Below are 17,245 nucleotides of genomic sequence, written 5' to 3' on the forward strand. Positions count from 1 at the left end.
CGCTTCCTGCGTTGTGAAAGGAGCTTCGCTGGCGAGGCAACCAGTATCTTGCAAAACCCCAATCATGTGTCTCTTCAATTCTCACTATTCAAATCGGGACGGTAAAATATTGAATTGCTCCTCTCGTCAACAGGTTCAGAGGGAAGCGAATTCTCAGAGAGGACTCGATGTCTGAGGAGATTTGGGATCCTGAGCGAGAAAGTTTCAAAGATTTGGCGAATTGACCGGAGGAGCTTCCAGCAATGCGGTGAGCGCATTCCGGGGTACTGGACTCGGATTGATGACCATGAATTGATCGAGAGAACCATCATCAAGATCTGAATCGTTGAGGCTCGTTCCCGGCGAAACGCCTCCGTTGAGGGCTGCCATGAGCTGCGAGGATGTTTGTTCCGTCCGTCTCTGTGGTGTTGTCGGAAGGACTGGGGGAGCCATCTCGATCTTATGGACGTTCTTCATGTGGCGTCGTAGGTTGTAGGCCGAGAAGAATCCCTTTTGGCATTCCTGACATTTGTAGCGCGAAGCACCAGCTTCTTCCTTACTGTTGCTCGTATACGGTCCTTTCTTCTTGGCTAGAGGGGAGGCTGACGCGGAGGAGGATGGACCATCCTTCGCGAGGCTTGGAGTGACCATGACCATCTGTACGTTGCCTTTCGTGTTGTCTTCGTCGGGCGTGCTGATAACGCTTGTTGGAGTTAGTTGAACTCCGCTCGTACGGCCCCGATCAAGGTTTTCATCGTTCGACTTGTGGTGGCCGGTAATCACTTGAACACTTATCGATTTACCGTTGTGAGACGCGTGATCGGATGCCACGATCACGCCGACAGGTGCGTTCTGATCCAGGTGAGATTGTTTCCCTTGCGTAATTAGCACCTGCGATTGTAGATGTTGAGCCGACTGCTGCTGCTGCTGTTGTTGCTGTTGTTGTTGCTGCTGCTGTGATAGAGGCTGCTGTTGTTGACGCATGCCGTTAACGGACTCCATTATCTTGGCGGCTTCGGCTTCGATGATGGCTTGCGCAGCGGTTTGCTGTGTTCGTTTGTTGTGCTCGTGCAGCGCCGACTCTGTGAGAATACCGCTCCTGCTACCTTTCCGACGCCTTTTACGCCGAGGACCTTCATCGGCTGTGGCGGTAGTGGTAGTGGTCGACAAGGTTGTCTCGTCGTCGGCCTCCTGATCCGTCAGATCGCCTTCGCTCGAGAGCGGCAGGGATATCGACATTTCGTTTTCGATTGTGATCTCGGGATCGACCTCGTCCTCACCGATCACGGAGCCTGTTTCGCTCATGATCGCGAACTTCAACGCATCCGATACGGATCTCAGATCATCTGCGTCGTCGCTCAAGCGGCGCCGTTTTCGGACAGAACAAGTGGTGACGTCTTTGTCTTCGAGAGCGACGAACCCGTTTTCCAACCGATCGTCCTTGACTTGCTGGAACGGGGAGCGTTTGAAGGCTTGCATCTGCTCTTTGACTTCGGCAGCCATGATCTGTTCCATGAGTGCGTCTTCGTCGAGGACAGGAGTGATTTCACGGAGCCTTTCCTTCTCGGACACTTGACGAGCAACGATCGGGGCTTTCAGCACGTGCGCAACGGTGCTTATCTTATTGACGGCAACCGCACCCGCTTGAGCTGAAGTCGCTACCGTCGTTGCACAATTGCTGATCACGCCGACAGGAACATTATTGTTGCTGTTGTTACCGTTGTTGTTGTTCAGCTTGTTTTGGCTGCTGATAACGTTGTTGAGCGAAGCCGAGGGAACAATGCGTTTCACCTGAACCGGAGTTTGCACCCGGATGATTTGTTGCGTTGATTGTTGCTGTTGCTGCTGCTGCAACGTTTGCTGACCCGCCGAAATGATAATGGCACCACTAGTCGTCTGACCTTGCACAGAGGATACGGTCGAGATGACCGAAGTTTTGGCAGACGTAACAGATGGCTGAGAAACTTTCACAGTCGTCCCTTGTTGTTGAGCCTGTTGCTGCTGTTGTTGTTGCTGCTGTTGTGTGGCCACAACCTCCGCGGCGACCACCTTGGCCTTCCCGCCTGCGAGCGGCTGCTGTAATGCTGGTTTGTAGGTAATAATCTTTGTCTGGCCAGATTTAACAGCTGCTTGCAGGACATCCGGCGAGACCGTCACGAGTCTCTGACCGGCCTGGCTGACCATGATGGCCTGCGAAGTTATTGCTGAACCTCCTGTCGACGAGTTGGCGATCTGAACAACCTGCAAGCAGAAGCACAGAATAAACGATTCCGATCCCCGACCGAACAGAGTGCCGCTCGATGAAGCGTTCGAGATGCTGTCCGATGTACGAACCTGCTGAATCTGTTGGGCCCCTTGCGATATTGTCGCAGGGATCTGTTGGATATTACCGGCTGTGTTGATGACGCCAACTGATGTCGACTGTCCACCTGCCGAGAATAGGTCACCGCTTTGATTCGAGTTCAAGGCGTAGCTGATTGTCGACGCCTGGCTCACGGCTATCTGGTGGGGTTGGCCTGCTACTGCATTTGCCACAACCATCGAGCCACCTGCAGAAGCCACTGACACCTGTGATCCACTTTGAGATGACGATACCGGTACTGTCACCTGTTGATCGTAGATCGGATTTTTAGTCAAGAAGAAAACCCCCGGAGAGCTCTGGGTTCGATCATGAATTCTCTGAGGCAACAAGGGTACAAGAAGGAAACCACGGATTAGTCCATAGACTCACCTGAATCGGTAATCGATTCAGACCGGATTGACCAGACTGGCTCACGACAACTGTCTGCTTTGCACCGGATTTCAGGACCTGTGAGAGAGGTGTCCCAACCGGCTGCTTTATTACAACAGCGCCCATCGGAGGGGGAGTCCCCGAAGCGTTCTGCTTTATGTGAACAGTTTGGGGGCTCTGCGGCGCAGGAGTTTGACTAGGCGTGACTGGCCGCTGAACGACCTGAACGGTCTGAACAGCTCCGGGAGTCATTCCGCCCGTGTTGCCTCCTGGCTGCACTTGCTGCACTTGAACAAACTGTTGCGTTCCTCCCTGGTTCTTCAGGATGATGACGGGTACTCCATTGACGGATGTTGCTATAGTCCCTTGTTGTAGTAACATGATCTTGCCAGCAACGATTCGCTGTTGCTGATTGGGTTGCGACGTCGCACCCTGAGAAGACGCAGGTACTTGGAGACTGAGCTGATTCACGGCGCCCATGGGTGCACCGCCGGCGTTCGGAGGATTGAATCGAACCTGGGGATGAGCTCTCGTTATCGATATGATTGATGTCGCGACGGGACAGGACGACCCCGGGGAGACATGTTGATTTTTCGTGGACATAATAAATGATGCTGGAATGCGAAAACGGAGATCAATAATCGAAACCGTCACCGCAAGCTCAACAACGAATCTACCGAAGCATTATAGGACGTGCGCCTAGTTATTGTTTTGGTAGTTGATTAATCACACTGATAGCGTCCGATCGAGCTTAACGCCACGAACAACTTCAACAGAATGCTGTCTCCATAACGTTAGTCACAGACTCACCCGGACCTGAACCGGTTGACCATTAGGTCCCCCCGGACCCGTACCCAATCTTTGACCAGAAAGAACTTGCTGAACCGCTGACTGAACCAGTTTCAACGAATCGGCGTTTGCCGTCATCGTACTCACGACCTGCTGAGGTCCTGATACCATGACGGTAGCTTGAGGGGCCGAAACAACTGCAATAGACATCACGGATCTCTTGATTCAGTGACGCGCCACTCCATCCGCCTCAACGCCAGCGGACCGCCAAGAAAACCGGAGGACTGGCGATTTCGTGATCGTCACGGGGTTGTGTTCTTGATGTTTACCTGTCTGTTGAATCTGTTGGCATTGCACCATCGAGGGGGCGGCCGGTTGAGACCCACCGTGACCATGGGGCACGCAAGCGGTTTGAGGAATTGATGTCAAAGTACCCGTCGGAGTCATTTCGATCGTGGCCGGGCTCGCTGCCGTCGCCGTGGCCGTCTTGTTCTGGAGTGTCGACGTCTGATTCGTGAGGATCTTCATGAGCACATTCTGCGGCGTTCCCTGCCCGTCTTTGATCGTTGTTACCGCCACAGGTGCAGGAACCTGCGTCACATGACGCAGGACCTGGGGTACGGGAGCCCTATTCGCGGCTATCTGAGGAGCTGTGGTCACCAAGACGGAGCTTGGTCGGGGAGTCTGAACCACCACGAGGACGACGAGTTAGTTCCTCTACTATTGTTAGTAGCTTTCGATTGTGCTCTCTATTATCCACTACTACACGACAAACAAGCGTGACGAAACACGGAGCTTCGAAGCGGGATTTGCATGCGTAAGGAGTAAAAAAAAAACAGGTTTGTCTATTTCTATGTTGTTCATGTATACTCACAGACACTGGTAATTGTTGCTGCACCTGAGGTCTCGCGTGCACGATATTTATGGTAGGCCCTGGGGGCGCCAGGATCTGAGTCGTCCTGGTTTGAGCTCCCCCTTCAACTTTGACCTCCGGCTTGACCCCACCACCACCGCCCACCGAAGCCCCCTGACTGCCAGCAGATAAAACCGTCACCGCCGCACTACTTGGACTGCTGCTATTGACCATCGTCGACGGAACGCTAACGGCAATTGTATTCACCTTAGCTGCTTGAATGACAGTGGGAGTTTGATTTCCGGGGGCGGTTGGCGTGGCCGGGCCCTGCTTACGGATGCTAAACTTGACGGCTACCTCCTTCTTGTTCGTGAATATCGGCTTACGCTGCTGGTGCTTGAAGAACTGCGTAATCGGAGCGCTGACACACCTGCGAGCGGAGGCTAATGTTACAGAGCGTTTGGGCTCGGGTCAAGGAGTAGATATCGAGCCGAGGGAATTAGTTCGATGGAATTCGAAGAACAGGTACGTATCGAAGGGTACGGAAGGTTCAAACGACAAGTTGTTCAGCCTAATGATGAGCCTCAGCCTACTATAGGCCTCGAGGAGACTATACGCCCGAGATGCCGCTCACGAACCTGTTGTCGACCTCCTCCTTGAGTCTGCGGAGAAGATCTGAGCTTATCTTCCCCCGCGTAGGATCTGGAGGCATCGAGGGAAAGTTTGCTCTCCCCGGACTCCGGGTGATCGTCGGTAGGAGGGGAGCCGCCGGTAGTTTCTTGGGATTTCGTATCAAGACGTTCGGTGCCTTGAGAGGCCCGTCGATCACGTGAAACTTCACCGGACAATCCTGGAACGACGGCGGAACGAGGGAAACTCCCGAAAGATTGTCGAACCGATCGAGGATCGCTCGAAAATTGGGGGTTTTGTTTTGCGAGGCGCTCGTCGGCGCTGGCGTCCCCGTCGTCGTTGCAGCTGTAGGTTTCGGCGCAGCTGTCGGTGTCGATGAAATTACAACGGTTGGCGTTGCGGACACGAACGTCCGCTGAGGGGTCGACGGTAAGGACGAAACTTGTTGTATTGTGGACACTGTTCTCGCCGCCGTCGCGGGAGCCGCAGAGGACGATACCACGACGGTCTGCTGGATTGAGTTCGGTTGCTGGAAAGGTCCGTTCACCAGCTGCGTTTTAGCCTGGGGACTCGTGATGGGAGACACGAGTTTCACCTCTCGACCACCAGTTTGTTGGCGCTGGACGGGGACGTGCAAGGCGCTGAGCGCGGTCTTTATGGCCACCGGTGTCATATTTGTTGTCTGAGGTACGGACGACTGCGGTATGCCAGCTGCGACCGGAGCGGCAACAGCTACCTGGACTCTCGGCCCATTCATGACAACCTGGAAGGAAGAAGGAGTCGTCATGATTCTTAGGGGATTCCAGGCGGAAAGCCTCTACACGTGGACCGCACTGCAGGCTTGAGATGCATCCCTCCGGAATTCGAGCAATCAATCGGGTTTACCTTCTGGCCGCTAGTGATGATTGGGACACGCTGCAGGTGCTGCGGTGAGACCATCACAACCTTCGGACTACCCTGGGGTATGACGACGGACACCGCCTGACCACTTTGAATTGAGGGACTCAACGTAGGATTATTCGGACTGCTCATGAGGATGCTTTCAGTCGTATCGAGATCACTCGGGTTGGCCGGATCATCATCGATTTGCATTTGTTTTCCTTTTCTAACTGACGAGCCGACCTGCGGGCGGCGGCTGGCCTATTCTTCTCTTTCGTTTTGAGCTTATGACACGCGCCAGCTGCTTTGCGACCGTTTCTTATGTGCAATGCCGCTTTTTTCTGCTGATCTCGATATCGTCGAAGGAATTCTGAACTCTCGGCCGAGCTGTCCGAATCGCTCTCAGAATCTTCGGTGCATTCAATATCGCTACTGGTGATTGGTGCCTCCGAAATTCGTCGCACTTCAGTCCTGTAGGTTGATCCCCTGGAAAAGTCGGGGACGAAGCCCCCCTCTTAGTGGCAGAGACCAATGAAACGAATCGGCAGGAATCACGGTTTGCGGTATGTATTCCCTTGTGTCTGCCTTGAGCAGCTCTTACCGTCCTGTGCTGTAGAATTCGGTGAAATACGCTTCCCAATCGTCTTTCAGAGAAAAACATGGAGTTCGAACAGCGTGTAGAACTGTCACCATGTCTTCGAGCATCTCATAGTCAACGCCCTCTATACGCGAGTCGAGAATCGGTTCGTAGAAAAACATATGGTCTCCGGGCAAAACTTCGAACTTTGGTCGTCCTTCTTGCTCTGGTTCTCGTTGGTCTTCATCTTGTCCCCCGCTGCAGGTACAGTTCTTGTGACCGCAGATTCGCAGGGACAAAGCCCTGAGCATTTGCAAGGCTTCTCTTGTGGGATGAACGGTGAACGACGAGAAGACACATTCGCGCATAACATGGGGATGATCCTCGAAGATGGCGGCCATCTTGAGCATCATCCGTCCGAGATTCACTTCAATGTCCTCACGCAGAGCGTTATCGCCGAGCATTTTGGCCTCCTCGATACCGTTAAGGTCTATGCCCATTCCTCTCAACATGAGCTCGATGAGGACCGGAACGTTCACGGGTCCGAACTCCTCGAACAGTACGTCGAACATGAGGTAAAAATGGCCTGAGATATCGGTTCGTTCCACCAAGAAGTTCGCAGCGAGACGGGTTATTTGATGCGGGGACACTTGCCGACCTTTGAGAACTCTGCACCACAGCAACATAAGGTCGCGTGTGCAGCAGTGCGTTGAATTATCATTCATCAGATCTTTGACAAGGAACGTGGAAATGAGGGCTTCGGTGCATTTCGGGGGACCTGCGAAGAGATTGGTTTGGATGATGATCGAGTCGTGTGCTTCTTCCCGTGAGTCCGGACCGCGAGATCTCGAATCACGACTCTGGGCTGGGATCGGAAATCGCTCGAACATACCGCTGGGTCTCCGGAAGCACTGCCAACCGAGCTGCACTCCTCGATGGCAAGTCAGCTCGGCTATGGTTTTGCAAAAGTTCGGAAGAGAATTTTCCCGAACAGCAGCCTCGTAGACCATGTTCAACTGTTCTAATGTGCTGTCACCGACGATCGCATCGTCCATCGGGGGTCGTTCCGGCACAACCTGCATCGATAAATTGTGGAAGAATTATCTCCGTGCGTACGATGATGCCCATGATATCATGAGCCATTTCTTCGGAGTTTTCCTGGACTATAAGGCGGGGATTCTCCAACAACTTCGGACGTTCCCGCCCGACGCCGCTCTCATCGGCGGGCCGAATGCTTGAGTACTCACCTGCTCTTGACTCGCTAACCACGGTTGAACTGGACAAGGGCACGGATTGAGAATTTCTTTTACTGGCGAAACCGCGCGAGACACCAGCTGATCACTCTGCTGAGCGGTCGCCACGGGTGACTCACTGGGCTCTCCTTCAGCAGTCCGGACTTCCTCGACTTCTTGTTTAATTGAGGTGGGAGGATCCTGAGCTTGCGCCTCAGGATGGGATTTCAGCATCGGCGTCTCCTGGGGCACATTCGGGGTCGTCGTTTCGGTGCCACGGTGATTCTGTTCCATCTTCTCTTTAGCCATAGCTTGTACGGTTCTGTCGAGCACGCTGACCTGTCTCTCCCACGAGGCTCGCTGCGGGAAATTCGTGACGTGAGCAACTCGGAAAAATCGGGAGGAGTTCGTTTGAGCCTTCTCGTGCTCGGCTGTCCCCGCATGGAGGGGAGAACTCACGTCTGTGCTGTCGATAATCGCTTCCAGTGATTGGAAGATGTCGTAGATCATCGGGAACTTCACTCGGAGTGCCTGATGACAACTTCTCATCGTTTCGATGAGTTGGGATCGCACCGCGGAATTGATTTCCCAGTTATACATCCGAAACACCTAGCGACGGTGAGAGACGGAGATGAATCAGTTAATCGGGAACTCGACAGCTCGAGGGAAAATGCACATCAGTACTTGAAGGTTCATATTGAAGACGACGGTTTCTTATTCCCGAGTCGTCCCGACATAGCCTACCTGTAGACTCATCCTCAGAACTTTTATGTACATTTTGAACAAAAGTCTCTCATTGATAGTCTGTTTCCGACTCAGGACTAGCCAGGTGTCGCAGAGCTTAGAGGCCGTAGCGTCGGCACTCACGCTCACGGGAACAAGAGCTCCCGCGACGGCGCCTTGTCCTGTTCCGCTTACGTTCATCTGAAAGGGAGCGCAAGCTTCACTTAAAGTCGCCTCGGAGGATTGACCCGGTTGTCGGCCTGTCCTCAATCGGTAAGGTGCGTCGGACTAGTGAATTCGATCAAAGAGCTCTCAGAGTCTAAGACTAGACTCTTCGCGACTCTGGAGGTTCAAGTCCCCTGACAAGCCTATCTGCGTACGTTCAGAAGATTTTCCCGGGAAGAAATCCTTTCAAAGCTTCGCGAGCATGAATTTCGATTGAATAAGACCTGGGATCTTATTAGCCAAATCAGTGACGAACGATTCGGAGCAACCGTCCGTGTGAATGTCTTACAGTACGCTAGCAGTATCGGACGAATATTAGGATCCTCGGGTACATTCGTCGTTTTTTTCCCTCATCAGCGAGCGTTTACGTCTACGAACTCAGTAAGGTATGTAATCACGCGAGGAGACCCCCGGAGGCGTCTAAGGGGCCTGAATCGGGGCTAAACTCCATGAAACGTCCCTGAAGCTATTATGATTCGATTGTACCAAGTCTATCCCTTCTGAAGAGATCCTCATCACGATCTCGGAGAGAAGGCGATTCGATATCGAAGTTAACAGCACGGACCTTCGGGAGATCTCCTCAACCCCCGTGAAATATCTGCTCTAGCCCAGGGTAGAACCCTTGCCCCGGTGTACCGTTCGGAGGATCAGGGATATATTCAGCCCTCCGCTTCATCCAGAGACGTGAGGGTATATCCAGATCAATAAATCAATTAAAGAAATACCGACCTAATCCCTCCCACAGACCAGGTCGACCTGAAACGTATTTTGCGGATCCATGTCCCTCCTGTTTGCTAGTTTGCGAATAAAAGTCGCTCTTCAGATGCGCGCCCAAAACTCTCCGCTCTCCCTCAAAAGCGTCTGCCCGTGTCCACCTCGATGGTTTGAAGCCTGAAGATCCGAAATCCTCCTTGCACCGAGGCGCAAACCGTGAGGAGCTCATGCAGGGCAGAAGACTTAATCAACATAATCAACTTACGGTTTTCTGCAGCTTCTTCGCCGTGCTCGGCTCTCAGTCTTATGGGAGGGGTCTTGAGGGTTCCAACTCACAGTCTACCGCGCGGAAAACTCAAGCAAAACTTCGATGGCTCATAAGTTCACGTTTGAGTCCATCAGCGATCAATGTCCACGAGATCAAGTCGCAATCGAGCGCAGATTCCGAGGGAGAACAACACGCTGCATTGCATTCTCAATTAATCACCTCCTCTTTTAGCTGTCTTCTCAACGGCCCCGAACAATCGTCGCAGATGTTTTCTAAAGATTTTCGAACACAGAATAATCCAATTGTTATAGCTGCTGTATTAGTGATCGTGGGTTTTCGATTCGGCTGAACAACAGATTGGTTTGCTCCGCGACGAAGATACGGTGTTCTGGCGGGCTCTGAGATGCTCTGCTTGCAGCCAGTTGAATATTGAACTGGATCTTCGAGATTGCAGCAGCAATTGATCGGAACGACGAACGTTCGATGTGGCGACGGCGGCAGTGGTTGAGGCAACGACGTCTACAACAACAACAACAACGTTTGAAGCATACAAGCGGCACCACCAGCGGCGACGACTGGAACGCGGACAGGCGCGATACTTTCTCGCATTCGGTATTGGTTTCCTTGGTTCGAGCTGTAACGCTTCGCTCTGCACACATTTTTCAGAGACGGAACTCGACAGGAGGAGCTTAGCTCGCGTACGTAGCCAACTCCAGCGCACGAAGCGGGCGAACGAATAGAGCTAGCAGTAGGATCGGCACGCATACACAGTTTTTCACGCACGCCTCTTCACGTGTGGCTCACGGAGATCACGGTTCTCTTCGTCGAAGTTCACTTCTAGCTCGCCTGGCTCGGCCTTGTTGATGGGACTTGGGATCTTCGATTCGAATCGGAGCTGAGTCGACGACGACAACAACAACGTCTACGGCAACAACAACTTCTACCGCAACATCAACAACGGGAAGAATGAATTGAATTGCCGGCAACAGTCCGTAGAATGTCCGTACTCCGGCCTGGTAATCAGCCTTTCGGATCCTAGATCGGGCGAGAAGCGGCTAGACGTAAAATCAGGCTCTCTGATGCACTGGCACTCGCTCGCTCACTCGGTCGGTCGCTCGTCGTCGATCATCCACTCGAAAGATAAGGAACGAGTTTCTCCGCTTCCGAGGCTTCGCGAGAGGCTTGAGGTTGTTGCCGGAGATCCTGGTCGAAATCTCGGTGGAGGCTGTGGTCTTTGGTCCGTCCGCCGACCGTCGGTTGGTCTTATTGTTGATTATCGTATCGGAGATGGTGATGATGTTGATGGTGGTAGTGATGTTGTTGTTAGGCCTGGCTCTGAGCGAACTTTCGGAACAATGGATATGAGTTGTGGCCAGAGTTGCGGGGATTTCGGAGCGCCGGTGTTCGGAGGGATTCGGGCGGCCCTTTACCCCTCGCTGGCTCGCACGCACGCACGCACGCACTCTGTCCCCTGGCCCTCTCTGCTCTTCAGACAGCTCGCAGACACACCGCCGTCAGCGGAGAGCTCCACTGCAAGCCGCCATCTTAGTACACACAGCAGCTCATCGTCGTCATCGTTGCTTCTCACTCGCTTGGTTGGTGTGTGTGTTGTGCCGTCGGCCGTCTGTTTGTCCGTCCGTCCGTCCTTGGGTCCGTTGGTTGGCTGCTTGAACGGGCGGGCGGCCGCTCACCTTTTGCTATCCACGCTCACTCACGCACTCGCATCGAATAATCGGAAAGTGTACTTACAAACTCCTGCGATGCTGGAAAGCGTAATATCATTGAGATTACGTTCCTGAGACGAGGAACATAGCAAAGGATAATGGGTGATTGAAAAATTCCGAGTTGAATTCTATTCATTAGCGCTCGCAGACGTATGTTTACAGTCGTCATCGACTGCGAGCCTACCGATGATGACATTGATCCGTACCGGCAGTTCCAAACGACGAATCTGGGATCGGGCGCTCCTTGAGCTTTTCTCTAATCTCACAGACTAACTGACTGAAAGTCCGACTGAATGATTATATCGTCCGTACCAGAACTATGTAACTCAAGAACTTTGGAGCTCAGGATTCTGGGCATCATCGGAGTTTTTGACGTGAAAACGCCTTCAATTTCACTCTGGGGGCAGATTCAGTGTTCTTCGTCCTCCATGCAACGAAAGAGGCACTTGTGTCGTTCAGAAAGGATCGGCTAGTAGGATGCACCGATAGGACGGGACTTCACGGACGTATCTGCAATTCATTTTCCGTGGTCATCCCTGGGGGCTCTGAAGGTCTCCGGGAGTGATCCCTGGGTGCACCTAAAATACTCCCGGATCATGCATACATAAAGCATTTTCTCTGAAGGTATTAAGGTACAGCGAAACATTTGGAAAGGGAAGCGAAGATTCTGATGAGCGTTTCCCGCGGGTGTCCCGATTTACTGAGCTGGACGACTTGATTAAGGGCACACTTACGGGAGATTGATCAGACGAGGGTCATAAGTCATGATGCACGGAGTTTAAGATGAGAAAAAGTTCTTGTTGGTCTCGATTTCGAATTCCCACCGAGTCGGGGGTCGCAGGGATGAATAGAGCATGTAATTTCCTGGGAAAACAACGTGAATGGCTGGACCCTGCAGAAAGTACGAGAAAGTTCAGCCTAGTCTCTGTATGTAAAAGCGCCTCACAGAGAACTTTAGCGATCTCAGACGACGATGCTATCGACGAGCTATTCATTCATCGAGCATAGAGTATAGAGTTTCGGTATGAAAGGACGCTGGAGCCCCCGTTGGAAGGGGAGCAGATCAGAATAATACTGATGCACTTGAAGGGAACACACATACGAAGCATGTTTCCAGCCTGTAGCGTCCTTGAGGGGGGGAGATGGGTGTGCGGACCGCACCGGGCGCCATCGCTACGGAGTCGCCTTCTCCGACCATGTTTCAGAGTTACATGCTAGCAAGAGTCAGGAGACATGTACTTTTGACCTGGAACGTCTTCAAAATCACTGAGGGGTATTCCCACCCAAACTCCGTCCTCCTGAAACGAAATCTTGTCCGCTTCTGCGATCTGATAACTCAGTGAATACGTCAACGATTATGATGAGTTTTTTCCGCTAGATTGCTTTACGGGAGAAGAGCCCTGCTTGCTCCCCATGAGACTCCGGAGCACACCTTTGGCAAGATAACTTCGATTCTGACCCCCATGAAGTGGTGACAAAGACTGTATAACTAATAGACTTATCCAGTACAGAGTCGACTGGTCAATGCAGCAAGACTCTCGTAGGCGAATCAACGTAGGTGTCGCCAATTACCGCCGGAACTTCCACAGTAGACTCTCGAGAACAGATCGAAACGGGGGGATAAACTATCAAATCCCGTCCTTCAATCCCGCCACTGCGCTCTTTCCAATTAATGTATGCGCCATCGTCCCCCCCTCTCTCCTTCCAGTAGGCGAGTCGCAGATCTGGTTCTGCGAATGATAGAGCAGCGACCGGCCCGAGAGGGAGAAATCTCGGAAGGGTCGCCGATACTCCGGACGGGACTGCGGTGTCACACGATGCTTTCAACGTGACCGTTGACCCCTCCTAGTTCTTTCCAGCTTTCGCTCCGAAGTTTCCCACGAGTTCTCGTCGATCATAAAGACAAAGCTACGTAGTAGATTGGATGTTCGCGCCGCTTTTTGTCTCGCGGTTCCGTATGTTCAACCTGGTCGCTTGTTCGTGACAAGCAGCAGCAAATCTCACATTTAAGTTGAAGGAATAAGAATTGTACGGAGTAGCACCATAATATAAAGATGTTGTGATAAAGAAAGTCGATCTCAATTTTGAAGTAGGTGTGCTTCTCAGGGGCTCGCGAGGCAAAGTGGTCGTCCGCAGGGGGTCGTGGAGCAGGAATGGTTGCGGATCCCTGTGATAGCTCTTATAGTATATCTACTCCTTTATACACACAAGTTACGGACAGTCGCAGTAATGCACTGATTCCTGATCCCGGAGATTCTCGGGATCGAATCCCTCGGGTCCCAGCGGGCAGGACTCCGATGACGCACAGATTCCTCATTCCGAAAATTTTCGGGAACGAATCCCTTTCTGGCTACGCCAATTTCCTGTCAAAGGTCGACGTCGAACATCTCCGCCATCATCGATATGAACGCTTGTTCTGGCCGGCGGAGTTTGATACAGTACTCTCTCTATGGTGCGCACGACACTTCCAGGAGGTCGGAGCATTGACCTGTGAAGCGACAGGTAAGCTTCAGGACATCCCTCTTCCCAGCATCAAGAATACCTCCCGCCCCCGGGGAGCCCGATCGTGACAATGCACAGAAGGGATCGAGGAGGCATCACGCAATCCTGAGGCGACGAGGTATCCTGCGGTCAAGAGGCATTGACCGTGATTCATCAGGAATGTGCATTTCTCCAGAGGGGATCATTGTACAGAATTCTAAAATCCATCTTCGGTAACCTGAGCAGCCATTGGTCTCTCCAGATTCATATGTTTTGAAACGACACGAGGAAGCAGAACTTTGACCGCGGCTTCGATCTCTCTCGGGTTTGCCGTGACATCGGGATAGTCGGGAGGCCTCGGCTGCGACTCTTTCATATGTATCACTCACAAACTCGTTCAATACGATAACGGCATCCGCTTGTTTCATTCACCTGTTTGAGAAGCCGTCGGACGTATCTCGCAAACGATCTTTTCGGCTTGCTCTCCAGGGGTTTTCGTCAATGGTCTTCCGCTTTTTTTCGGGGCTTCCTTGGCTTGACTCGTTGTCTTCGCAGGAGCCATAGTCGTTGTCTTTCGAGCTCCGAGTTCAAATTCAATAGACAGCAGTTAGGTCGATCCAGTCGAAGTGATCCTTCATATGACGAAGCTATCGAGAGGCAAAAGATGGAGGGAATATTTCTCATAAATGATGACGAGGTATCACCGCACCGCCTAATTGTTTGAAATCGACAACGATCATTTTACTCGGTGATTTGGCTATCGATCGCTCCTCGTAAATTATGTCCGAAAGCGAAGAAACTCATCGCACTCGCTCAGCGACCAAATCGAGTCGGGCCGGGCTTCTATTTCCTGTCGGTCGTATCAACCGCCTGCTCCGCAAAGGGAACTATGCCGAGCGCGTGGGTCCGGGAGCATCCGTCTACCTCGCCGCTGTACTCCAGTATCTCGTGGCGGAACTCATTGAAGTTGCGGGTCATGCTGCCCGTGACAACAAGAAAACTAGAATCACACCACGGCATCTCCAACTCGCTATTCGGCATGATGAAGACTTTAATGAACTCCTCGGTGGAGCCATTTTAGCCCAAGGCGTCAGCATGCCGGATTTGAAATCCTTCTTAACGGCCAGGAGCGGCGCCGGGGACAATGGAAACGGATCCGAAGTGGAGCAAGATATCGAAGGGATAGAAGAGTCCGAGCCGTCAGAACAGACTGTCGACAACGACGAGAACGACCTGAGCGGAGATTCACGGTCTGCAGGAGACTCTGACCCCTCTGAGCATTCTGTTCGGGAGGAGCAGTCTGATTCTGAGTGATTCTTTTCTTTCGATTCCCTATGATCGACAAAAATATAGGACTTCGTACCCTGACTCGTATCTGCTCCGCGGTAACTGTTAGAGGGAACACGCCTTTGTGTGAACGCTATCGAGGAAGATACGAGACAACTCGAGGATTTTTCAATCGACAATTGTTTTTCACAAGAAACGCCTCGCAGTCTCTGATATTCGATACAGATTTCAGCACTCCTCTGTTGCATAGCTCCGAGTCCGTCTGTCTCAAGCGTGGCACCCAGGTATCAATCAACCGAGGACCCCACTGAATTCCGGTGAATCCCGCGCCGTGAATATCCAATTCAACAGTGAATAATTAGAGGATAGAAACCGAGAATTACATCTCATTCTCACAACCACTAAAAATCCATTCGCAGAGTATCCACGTATATCTAGGAACTTTCTCCCTAACATACGGAAACAAGTGTTGTTGTCTTGGTGTCGTCAGCTGCTGAAGTCGATGACGTTGCTACAAAATTCACATCATCGGCACTATCCGTGGCAGCAACGACCAGGCAGTCGCCGGATACTCATAACGATCAACTATCGGCTTCGACGAGGTAGTTTTCCTTTCCCTTGGGGGAACGAGAGCATCAGGAGATGCTTCGATACGAGCTATATCTTTTCGCTCCCGGGGGAGCATAGAAGTGATTTGCTGATAAGTCGCTTAGAATGCTACGGTGAAGCCGTACCGCGTCCGAATCGAAGTCGAGGGTTTCCGGTCTTGCGGTAATGTCGAGCGAGATGCTCAGACCCTCGTCAGAGCCTCGTTCCTCGATGGTCGCTTCTTCGAGTTTTTTCTGCATTTTCGCTAGGAGAATGTCCGCGGGTTTGGTGCGTGCCAGATTGCGTGGAATTTCTAAGTTTCGTGGCGCGGGAGTCGTACCGGTTACTGGACAGGTCTGAAAAGAAGGTCGAGACCGGCTCAGGAAAGGAATCGAGGCTGCTTCGCGTGGTTTCCATCCTTGAGAGCGGAGCATGGGAGAATAGCTTCGCGTCTCCGTTACATTAGTCAACGCCCGAATACTGAGCCACGTTCCTGAATTATTTACCTACAAGCTCCCGCTAATGACGTCTGCGACTTCTTCCTTGACTTTCGACAATTTATCTCTCGTTTCAGAAATCGACTTCGTGCTGCTCAGAACTTTCAGGGGCAGCGCGATTAGGCCCACCATTTCCGAATTCGACTTCTCTTCGAACCCGGTGATCGATTCTTCACCGATTCGCAACAGCTCTCCGAGACCCTGGAATGCCGAAGCCGTATTCAGCTGAGTTAGATATTAATACTCTGTTTGCGTCAGCTGATGAAGCGTCCGATTGGATGGGGCACTATCTCGCCCTGCCGGTCGTTTCGGTGCTTGCGCGTAATTTATCCTGGAACTCGCCGAGGTCCAATTGTATGCTCTAAACGCTAGCAGAGGCGATATTCTGCTGTTCCTCGTCACAAGCTCCGACCTGCTTAGGAACGAATATTGTTGAATTTAAGAAGAATTTCCAAGCGAAATAGAGAAGGGGCATATCAATCACAGCAACCCACCGTCGCGTCGCTCTGAGGCGGTCGGCGTGGGACACGATCTCGGCCGTGGCCCGGGCGTTGTTCATCAACACGTCGTCGACCGCATTGGAAGCTTGCGAGCCTCCTCTCAGGGCGGGTTTCGAATTGCTCGATAGCTCCTCCGATGAAAGCGTTCTCCATCGTCGATGTTTGAGTTATACATAGCTCTCTTCAGAGCGCTGAACATAGCTTTCCCCCTGTTGCAAGCTGCGTATCTCTGGCGAGCCCTGATGAGAGAATTGGAAGTGAAAGGGATCGGGTAAACTTATCGGATGATGAATCGGCGGAAATCCTGCCGAGCGTACACCCCGACTACATATTAGCATGAAAATCATGCGAACCGGGTCTCCAGCGTCCTTGCCGAATGTTCCGAGCAAGCCGTGACTTTCTTCAGGCTGCCGAACGCTCCCTTCAACCCCCGCACGTTGCTCAGAGCCACCTTCATGATGTCTGCGATCTCGCAGTGCGTTGAGTTCCTCATTTTGCTCAACTCCTCGGTCATGTCCGATCGCAACTTGCTCGGGACTCGAGAATCGACTTTCTTCAACGAGACATC

General features: G+C 52.2%; 1 protein-coding gene across 1 annotated transcript; it reads right to left on the reverse strand.

The window, feature by feature from the left end:
* Positions 1–34: 34 nt before the first annotated feature.
* On the reverse strand, positions 35–17,191 carry LOC100901100 (uncharacterized). Its single transcript, XM_029113150.1, has 19 exons — positions 17,051–17,191; positions 16,208–16,378; positions 15,827–16,036; positions 8,415–8,594; positions 8,130–8,279; positions 7,686–8,030; positions 7,331–7,514; positions 6,463–7,216; positions 6,054–6,347; positions 5,868–5,970; positions 4,991–5,745; positions 4,374–4,782; positions 3,829–4,111; positions 3,521–3,696; positions 2,707–3,226; positions 2,476–2,586; positions 2,314–2,408; positions 865–2,220; positions 35–786 (listed from the first exon to the last, which is right to left on the reverse strand). The coding sequence occupies exons 1-19, from the start codon at positions 17,189–17,191 to the stop codon at positions 205–207; spliced, it is 6,819 nt and encodes a 2,272-aa protein (XP_028968983.1). The 3' UTR covers positions 35–204.
* Positions 17,192–17,245: the final 54 nt, after the last annotated feature.

Source organism: Galendromus occidentalis, unplaced genomic scaffold (genome assembly GCF_000255335.2).
Source record: "Galendromus occidentalis unplaced genomic scaffold, Mocc_1.1 scf7180000076357, whole genome shotgun sequence".
Classification (NCBI taxonomy): Eukaryota; Metazoa; Arthropoda; class Arachnida; order Mesostigmata; family Phytoseiidae; genus Galendromus; species Galendromus occidentalis.